General features: G+C 40.6%; 2 protein-coding genes across 8 annotated transcripts in view; one reads left to right on the top strand and one right to left on the bottom strand.

Annotated features, from left to right (window-relative positions):
- SON (SON DNA and RNA binding protein) overlaps positions 1-4,984 on the bottom strand; it is a 33,656-nt gene extending 28,672 nt beyond the window's left edge. For all 6 annotated transcript variants that reach the window (XR_012021331.1, XR_012021332.1, XM_072806813.1 and 3 more), the window contains exons 1-2: positions 4,065-4,984; positions 831-997 (exon numbers count right to left, since the gene is read on the bottom strand). Coding sequence is in view for 4 of the 6 variants with exons in the window: in XM_072806813.1 (XP_072662914.1) it covers positions 831-997; positions 4,065-4,141 (244 nt within the window). In the remaining 2 variants the exon portion in view is untranslated. The remainder of the gene's footprint in view (positions 1-830; positions 998-4,064) is intronic.
- The window catches only part of GART (phosphoribosylglycinamide formyltransferase, phosphoribosylglycinamide synthetase, phosphoribosylaminoimidazole synthetase), a 32,064-nt gene continuing 26,648 nt past the window's right edge, over positions 4,390-9,805 (top strand). Inside the window, exons 1-2 of one of the 2 annotated variants that reach the window (XM_072806817.1) lie at positions 4,390-4,908; positions 8,259-8,442. In XM_072806817.1, the coding sequence (XP_072662918.1) occupies positions 8,298-8,442 (145 nt within the window). In that variant the 5' untranslated portion in view covers positions 4,390-4,908; positions 8,259-8,297. Of the gene's footprint in view, positions 4,909-5,106; positions 5,233-8,258; positions 8,443-9,805 lie in introns of those variants that run through there. The other variant, XM_072806816.1, reaches the window with a different exon arrangement.

Genomic DNA, 9,805 nt, shown 5'->3' with positions numbered 1-9,805 from the left:
AAAGAAAAGAAAAAGAAAAGCTGATCAGAAATCCAGGCCACTAAGACTATGGAAAAAATGAATACAAGACAAGATCCATTTCAAAGAAAAACTACTTTATACTACTTGTTATTTACATATCTAATACCAATTAGCTAAGTTATACTTCAAGAAAAAACTGCTACAGCCATGAAATCTAAGGATAGCAGGAGTCAAAGCTGGGTGGTGGTGGTTGTTTTTTACCATATGCTATATCAAAAATAATGAAAATAAAAAATAAAAACCCATACCACCCCCTCATTTCCAAAACTGAACAAAGCTAGTTATTTCTGTGGTTGATCATAAAGCTTTCGTTTCTAAGCATCAATTATTTAATTAATTCCCAAAATACATTATCAAAGCAAGGATTCCTCTCTACTCATTGCACTTGTAAGAAGGTAGATGCAAAAACAAGGCAATCTCTAAACTTGGGCTTTAGGATAAAACCTCCTAGGGTTTTAAAATCATTACAAATTTGATTCAGGCTCTTATACTTTCCAAAATGGACATTTAAACAATTTTTCCATGAAAACCTGCATTCAAAATCCTGGTAAAGAAGCACTACAAAACTAAATCAAATAAAGTTATATTCCACCAACAAAGCAACCAAGTATCAATGCTCATGTTTAAATATAACTGTATTTTCAGAGACTTTGAATAGTTTTCAGTAAATAAATTCAAACTTACTACAGTTTTAGACCAAGTGAACATTTTTTTTCCAAGTGAACATTTTTAAACAACATAAAGAAATAATATTGTCAACTACTTAAGAATTTTTAAGTTTTTGAGAAAGCTAATTATCTCCAACTTACCTGGCTTATATCGTAGTTCTGTATCTAAGACCCCAGAAAGTACTTCCTCTATCTTCTGAACTATTTCTTCATTTGGGAGGCTCCTGGCAGAGGCAGCTGCATCACCTGCCTGGTTTCCTTCATTAGGTGTATTTGTTTCACCATTGAGCTGGCCTTCACTCCTTCCACTTGACAAGAAAAGTTACCAAAATTCATTAATACTTTTACCACACCATACACTGAATTAATATTTCTAACGCGATTGAAACAATCTTACACCGTTCACGCATTTCACCATTTTTGTATTTTCTTTCAGGTGATACTCCCCACCAACAGTGCTTCTTTCACCCTATCTACTAGAAGTTAGTACAGTTTCATTTTTACACAATTACTTAATTTTCAGAACCATGGAATTTTAGAAAAAAAAAATCTTTGAAACAGCTTTCTAAGCTTTTTAAAAAATAATAAAATATTTCCAGAAGTCTACACTGATTTAGATTTGGGTTACTTGCATCATCTATCTCAAGGAAGAAAAATTATTAAGATCACAATCACAAATCCAAAGAAAAATATATCACCTAACATACATGGTACAATATACCATTCTAACATGACAGAGGCTAAAATCACAATAAAACCACACCTGTGCATGGATCACAATCACCATCAACAGTATCAAGGAACAGTTATACCACAGACACATTGAGTAAAAAAGATAAATTGTAGCCCCTGATCAAAGTTACTGAAATACCATAAAGTTTAAAAAGAAAAATACATTTATATAAATTTTACCCATTGATCAAGAATCCTAGTATTTCCTGGTTTTCAAAAAAAACTCATAGAAAACAATGTTTTATTTATGGTTAACAGTAAATCAATATAGATGGTTTAATGTGTTTTCAATTCCCAGGGTCAGGAAAACCTTAACACGAAAGGCATGTCATTTACCTAGTTACTTACACAATTTTTCTAAGTTAATAAAATTGTTTTAAAAAATAATTTGAACATTCAATTTAATTAAAATTAGCTAACAAAACAGATTACACTCCACTACCTGATAAAAGTATGAATGTTCAAAAAAGAAAAAAATTAAGTAGTTAATTGTTATTTGGGAACACTTGTTTTTCAAACACAAGTCACATAAAAATTGACATTTACTATTAACTAGAATCATGGGTATTTAACTCATTTAATGATAACTCTATAATTAGCACAATTACTCTGATTTTACAAATGAGAGAAAAGGCACACAGAAAAGAAACTTGACTAAAATTCATGGAGCTATTATGAGGTGAAGCTGGTATTCAAAACCAGAGCTCATACTCTTAACCACCATCTATATATACTAGCTATCTTAACTATTTAAACGTCAGCCTCCTTACCCAAACTGATATGTAAAAACATAGGAAAATACAGTAACTATAACTCACTGAAATGACAAATAAGCCAAATTTTGTTTTTACAATAATGTATTACATATTATTTGAGATGCTGAATATTCCCCAAATATAAGTCTAATATTCTTTTTTAGACTTTGTTTCTGAAGCCCTTTTACACTTTTCCTAACCACTTACATACACAATCACATTATTAGGGCACGGATTAAAACTTGGAGAAGTACAACTTTAAAAAGTGTAAGAAAACAAATCATCTTAAAGCTATCAGAATTTATCTCAGTTATTGAAAAGGGATGAAAATTTCAAGCCATCTGAATATCCAACAATACATTCCTACAATATTATTCTATGAAACCATAAAAATGGTCCAAAAAGACACTGAAAATGTGAAAAAGACAAACTTGTTCACATTAGGTGAAAAAAACCATACAAAACAAGATCACACTTCACAAAATATGTATGTGCATCAGTACACACAAGCGAAAAAAAAAATGAAAGAACATAAAGAACATCATTATGTGGTTGTTTTTCAATTTTTTCATTTATTTTTTTCTAAAAGTCTTACAATAAAACACTGTTTTTCAAATACAAAAACTAGTTTTTATAAAACATAAAAGCGAAACATTACAATAAGCAAACACAATCATTGCTTAAAACTATTAAAAGTTTCAGGAAAATTATATTCCTATACCTCCGGTCTTTTCTCATCACCTAAAATCACTAACAAAATTTTAACAGCAATGAAATGAGCGAGCGGATATATTTCCTACTTAATATACCCTGCAAAATTAGTAATTTTAGTGATATTATATACCATTGCCCCAATAACCCTATGTTAATTTCAGCGCTTAATTTACAATTGCGTTTTTAAGTTCACGTATTGCTCTTACTCTGAACTTTTGAATTATTACTAGCAAAAACACTTGAACCTGGACCAAATATTTTTACATAAAACAAAAATTTAAAAGACAACCTCGAAACAACATGACCAACACCATTTTCCTTTCTCCGTATAGAGCTTATTCCTTTGGAAATCTATTCCCGTTCAAATTTTATGGAACTAAGGCGAAACTACGTAAAAATCTAAGAGCAACGGCAAAAGTAGCGTATTGGTCTTATATGTCAATTGGGGCAGGAGTAGCAAAAAAAAAAAAAGGGGGGGGGGAGGCCTAAATACAATGTCTACTACCCACTTGCCAAATTGAGAAATTACTAGTAATTCAGAAATCCCCTTCCATTGTCACCTCGAACATTTCGTCAAAGTAGCTAACATTAATTTGAGCTGCTTTCCGTTCAATTTCTAATCCATTATTAGAACGCTGCCCGGTGGAAGCCACAGGACACCAGGGCCCAAATAATCTAATTAAAGGATCCCGACCCCCCAAATGGTCTGAAGCGTGCAATAATAAAGCGGATTTAAGATTACTCAAGAAACGGCCGTTAGAGACCCTTTCCGGTCACAGGCACCGGCCGGCGAAATCCGCGGAGGCGGAGAGGGGGAGGGGAAACGCGGCGGCGGAGGAGGAGCCGGGGAAGGAACTAGGCCCGTCCCCGGTGGACAACTAGGCCTACGAGTAGCTAAAAGGAAAGAGATGACCAAACGGGAAAGAAGAGAGCATCTTAGCTCGGTTCTAGAAGAGGGAGTCCCGGGTTACCTCAGAAAAGGCCAAGTTCCTCGCTGGAAAGGGAGGGAGCGGATGGGGGGGAGGGAGGGCCCGGAAAATGGATCCCGGGCCCAGGCGGGGCTGTAGCGGGGCCTGAGGCGAGGAACGACGGCGTCTCCGAAGAAAGGTACCATGGAAAGCTACACGGGGCCCTATCGATCCCTTGGGGGCACAAGAGTCTGGGAAGCGTTTACCTGGAAAGCTCCTGTTGAATTTCCCGGAATTTACTGACCACGAAAGACCTAAAAATCTGCTCGATGTTGGTCGCCATGGCGTCCGCTCCGTTCTCTCAACTCCTCCTCGCTAGTCCTCCAGGCTCCCAGCATGCCTCGGAAGGAGGCGCAGCGGCCAATTCCGTCTCTCGCCGTCCTGATTGGCTTGTGTGGGAGCGTCCAGAGCGGCACGCTCCGCCGCTGGACCAATCAGAGAGCACGGCCCCGTTCTCCTCCGCTGTTTCTGAGCGGCTGGGGTAGAGGTGCTGACGTTTGCGCCGCGCACGACTATGTCCGCCATGTTAGTGACTGACGCAGGCGCCATTACAGGAGAAGTCTCTCCTGAGGCGACTGTGTCGGCTAAAGTTGTCAGTCTCCCGCAATGCTCGGGAAGGACGAAGAGGCTGACTAAATGCTCAAGATTACACAGCATAAGGAAGGAGAGTGAGAAGGGCGACGCGGCTTGACACGGGGGGGGCCGCCGCCGTCCTGGGTGGCGCCGAGTTGTGTTTTGGCAGGGAGCTACATCCGGAAAAAGCATTAATCAGCGCCCGCCCCCACCGTGGTGCGAATAAGAACACGTTTTTACCCCCATCTTTCTCCCGTGGCATCCCATCGTCATCCACGCCCCCACACCCCCAACCTCTTGTTTTAATGCATGGGCCAGAGGTCTCGGACGACCTGCCATTCAAAGCCGGGTGCATTTTAGGATGCCAAGAGGGTCAGCTCGGACTCGTTAGCAACACAATCAGCTAATCGTGGATTTAGCATTTGGGGCGCTGCCCCTCCGCAGAGCCCTGAAGGCTCCGGAGGAGGATCAGAGACGGTACGTGGCGCCCGATAACTGCAGTGGTAGACGCGCAAGGCCCCGGTTAGCTTCACTGTGGAGCAAGCGGAGACGGCGCACAAGGGCCCAAAGGAGTCGGTCACACTGGATCACCTCGCTGCGGACCCCACGGGCCGCGCGCTGACCAATGGGGTGGCGCGGGCGCCGCGGGGCGGGGCGGGGCGGGGCGCGCGCCGGATCGCGCCGGGCCGACTTCCGGCGCGCGGCGGGCGCCCGGCCTCGGAGCGCGCGGGCCAGCGAGGGAGCGCGAGCGGCCGGACCCCCTGGTGCCGGTGCAGACGCCCCTGTCCGGTTCTAAGTAAAGTACGTTTACGCTCTGGTTCGGGGATTTAATATCACCAATTGGGTAAAACTCTAAGAACTGGTTTGGCCGTGGGAGTCCTCGTCTTTTTGAATGCCGTGGGTTGGGGGGGGGGTTGGCCATGTGCTTTTCACACCCCCCCCCCAGGGTCTTGGCGCTTTCCCTGCCTGAGATGTCGGCGCATCGCTTTTTTTTTTTTTAAGGTCCTAACCCCAAATTGCATATTTTCTCTAATGCACCCCCCTGTCTGTAGCCGACTTAGAGTCCACTTTTGCACGTGGTTTTCAAGTCGTTTGCAGTGGGTTTACTTGGCCTGTTTTAGGTTGTTTTAGGTTGCCCACTCAGATGAGTCCACGAAGAGCAAGTTCCTCGGGGTGTCCCCGCGAGCAAGGGGCAGTCTCCGTGCAAACCGAAGCGCCTCGCAGCCCAGGCTGCCCAACCACCGCTCCTGGCGTGGACCGCCCCCCCCCCCCCCCCCAGGCTGAGCGCTCTGCTCTTTCTGCGACCCTCTGTAGTTAATCACTAGGACAGTTTACCTTTGGTTGCCTCTCCTAGTCAAACTTATTTTTTTCCTCCAGATTTGAGGAGAATGCCTTTATTTCAATACACGTGGCAAATCTTTTTCATTAAAATAGCTTTTGTCCTGAGCATAGTTTAGCAAGTTTTTTTTTTTTTTTCTTCAATTGTCAGTGATCATAATCTCAATTGTTAATATCTGGAGCAAAATTGGACTCGTTAGAATCCAGACTTTACTTCCTCTTAGAATTGTGACCTACGAGGGGCGCCCGGGTGGCTCAGTGGTTGAGCGTCTGTCTTCGACCCAGGTCGTGGTCCTGGGATCTCGTCGCGCATCTGGCTCCCCTGCAGGGAGCCTGCTTCGCCCTCTGCTTCTGTCTCTGCCTCTGTGTGTCTCTCATGAATAAATAAATAAAATCTTTAAAAAAAAAATTCTAACCAATGAACAGGTGATTTAACTTTATTGCGCCTCAGTTTCCTCTCTGTAAAATAAAGTAACCACCTTATCTGCCTCACAGATTTTTTTTTAAGACTTTATTTGTTTATTCATGAGAGGCAGAGGGAGAAGCAGGCTCCTTGTAGGGAGCCGGATATGGGACTTGATCCCGGGACTCGAGGCTCACACCCTGAGCCAAAGGCGGATGCTCAACCGCTGAGCCACTCAGGCGTCCCTGCCTCCTAGATCTTTTAAGATTAAGCGAAGCCCATCCGTGAAAATTATTCAGAATAGCGTCTGGCACAAAGTAAATGCTCAAAACCTAAGTTTTTTTGTGTTATCAGCTTAGATATAAATGTAGAATTCTAGCACAAGAAGTTACTGAATTCAGTTTTCTGTGTTCATTTTGTCTTGTACCTGATGAAATGCCTTCTTATGAAATTAGTAAATTAAGGGACACCTGGGTGACTCTGGCGGAGCATCTGCCTTTGGCTCAGGTCGTGATCCCGGGGTCCTGGGATCGAGTCCTGCATCGGGCTCCCACAAGGAGCCTGCTTCTCCCTCTGCCTGTGTCTCTGCCTCTCTCTCTGCCTTTCTCAGGAATAAATAAATGAAATGGGGTTTTTAAAAAAATCAGTAAATTAATGTGACAAAGTATTTATTTGGGGGGCTTTTTTTTTTTTCCTGTTAGTACTTCTTCCTGTCCTGTTCCTGTTTCAATTTATGTAGAAGCAACAAATATAACAAGTTTACATTTACAAATGCGGAGTGTCAGAAATTATATTCTGTTTATAAATGCCATTTCAAAAAAAGTCATTTTAGTTAACCTTTATGTAGCCTCTTAGAGGAAGTTCTCCTACTTCCATCTTTTAAGATGTAAAAAAAATTGAATTAGAGATGGTTAGAGCTTAGCCAAGGTTGCACTACTCACTGGAGTTGAGATAGGTGTTGCATCCATCCTGCTAAGAATCAGATGCCAGAACCAAAGTGAGACATGTTCAAGTTGATTTTCTTTTCTCTACCAACTTTCTAACATATTACACTGACTTCTTAAATCAGGAGTCAGCAAACTGGCTCTTGTGCCAAATCTGTCCTGCCACCTATTTTTGCATAGCGCACCAAATAACAATATTTACATTGTTAAATGATTGGGGAAAAGGAAGAATATTTTTATAACAAGTAAAAAATTATATTCAAATTAATGTCCATAAATAAAGTTTTATTGAAACACATGCTAATTTTTTATAATCTTCTGATAACTTCCAATTGCTTAAATCAGAACATAGGCAAACTATGACCAACAACCCACTGCCTATTTATGTAAGGTTTTTTTGGACTTTACCATGTTCATCCATATCTGTATTGTCTGTGGCTGCTATTGTGCCACAGCAGCAGAGTTGACTTGTTACCATAAAGATTGTATGACCCTCAAAAGTGAAAATACTTCCTATCTGATCCTTTACAGGTCCCAATGTTAAGTATTTCAGCTTTTAACTTTGAAGTCTATGGTTTATAGTATCACAAGGTTTAAAAGCAGGGTTTTTTTTAAGATTTTATTTATTTATTCATGAGAGACAGAGGCAGGGGGAGAAGTAGGCTCCCTGAGAGGAGCCCGATGCGAGACTCAGTCCGGATTCCAGGATCACGCCCTGAGCGTGAAGGCAGACGCTCAACTGCTGAGCCACCTAGGCCTCTCTAAAAGCAAGATATTTTAAACTTGAGGTCTGAATTTGCAGTATTAGGATTCATGTTTAACTGAGGTTTGATGATAAAAGTGGCAAAGTGAAGCCTAAAAAGGGTGATTATTCAGAGGAGATTTAAAACACTGTCCTTGGGGCACCTGGCTGGCTCAGTAGGTAGACCGTGCAACTCGGGGTGTTGAATTCAGGCCCCACCTTGAGTGTAGAGATTACATATGTGCATACTTCCCTAATTCTTGTGAGTATAGTCATCTGAAATTATAAGCCTGATTTTTTCACAAATGAATCTTTGGAATACTTCTATTTAAATACTTAGAAATTGTGATTTGTAAACTACGTGCATTCTAAAATATCAACTGTGGTTTTCTTTCTGCAGCTTTTATTTTCCTTTAGAATTCCTGTTTTGCAGACAGCAATGGCAGCCCGAGTACTTGTAATCGGCAGTGGAGGAAGGGAGCATACCCTGGCCTGGAAACTTGCACAGTCTAGTCATGTCAAACATGTGTTGGTTGCCCCAGGAAATGCAGGCACTGCCTGCTTGGAAAAGATTTCAAATACCGGTAATCATCTTTTAAAGTGGAGAGTAATAGTTAATAATTGTAAATGATAAACTGTCAACTATATCTGTTCTTTATAAGGTTGATAGCTTTTCAGATCTGAATGTTTTTCTTAACCTTAACATTTATGTGGTAACTTGAATACTTGCCTTATGTTGTAAATTTTAGGTATCTTGTTCAGAGTGTGCCACTTCTTTAATTACTTTAAACCTTAAAAAATACACCCATTGAAAAAGTCACAAGTGCCTAAGGTTAAAGGCATTTTGATGTGTATTTTTGGAATGAAAAGTTGAGCAGTAATATTAAATGTAAGTTTTGACAATTCTGAGTCCATAATAGACTTCAATCGTTATCTTTTTCACTGGTAAAAGTGAAAAAATGACCAGTTCTTATGTTACATTAAATTCTTTAAGTGGCTTCCTATGGTTCTTAGAATAAAAAACTCAAACTCTTTTACATTCCTTCCAAAACCCTTTGCGATCTGGTTTCTGCCTGACTTTCCAGCCTCATCTTTTATATCCCTTGTTTTCTTTTCTCTGTGCTCTGTCCATGCAGTCCTGCCAGTTTCCCAAACAGAGCTGCCTTGAACTTGGTATTTGTTTGTTTCCACCCCTAGCATGACTGGCTCCTCATCATTCAGGTCTCGGTTTATATGTTATTTCCTCAAAGAGGTCTTTCCTAAAGTTTCTAAGTAAAGGATGCCCACTCTATTTCATTTGTTTTCTTTTTTTTCTTCCTTTTTTTTTTTTAATCTTAAATTCAATTTGCTCATTCCTTTTCAATCATGGACTATCATATGTATTTACTTTTCTACTGTCTATCTATCTTCATTTCCTTATGCTAGAATATAAGCTCTAGAATGTAAGCTACATGAGGCCAAAGAGCTCTTCTTTTTTTTCTTTTGGAATTGTGTCCACCGTGCCTAGTACCCTTTGTGGCACATAATATTTATGGAGAAAACATAGACCCAACAAGCCCCAAACTGGGAGAAAATAATATATACATAGTACCAAAAATAATAAAGAAAAAGATAAAATATCTGCTTTCCTGGGATCTTAGCTCTGGGGGTAAGGTATTATGTGTTTATTGAAGAACTAATCATTCTGTCTAGATAGACTTGATGTTATACCCACAAAAAGTTGATGTTTTGCCCACAAAAATCTCCCAAGATTGCCATGAGACTACTACCACTTGCAACAACAGGTTAGGTGTGTCATCTTTTGCCATTCTCTGTTTTGTACAGTGGTTCTTGGCTCTGCTCAATTTGTGTTTGCAGGTCCTAACCCAGAGTGCATGGCTCTCCATCCTTATCCTACTCAGGCAGCTCCTATAGATTGAGTACTCTTTCTGCTCTTATCCCTTACAC

This window comes from Canis lupus, chromosome 30, assembly GCF_048164855.1.
Source record: "Canis lupus baileyi chromosome 30, mCanLup2.hap1, whole genome shotgun sequence".
In the NCBI taxonomy this organism is placed as follows: domain Eukaryota; kingdom Metazoa; phylum Chordata; class Mammalia; order Carnivora; family Canidae; genus Canis; species Canis lupus.
Note: the sequence above shows the minus strand (reverse complement) of the source record. Positions and strands in the feature narration are given on the sequence as shown.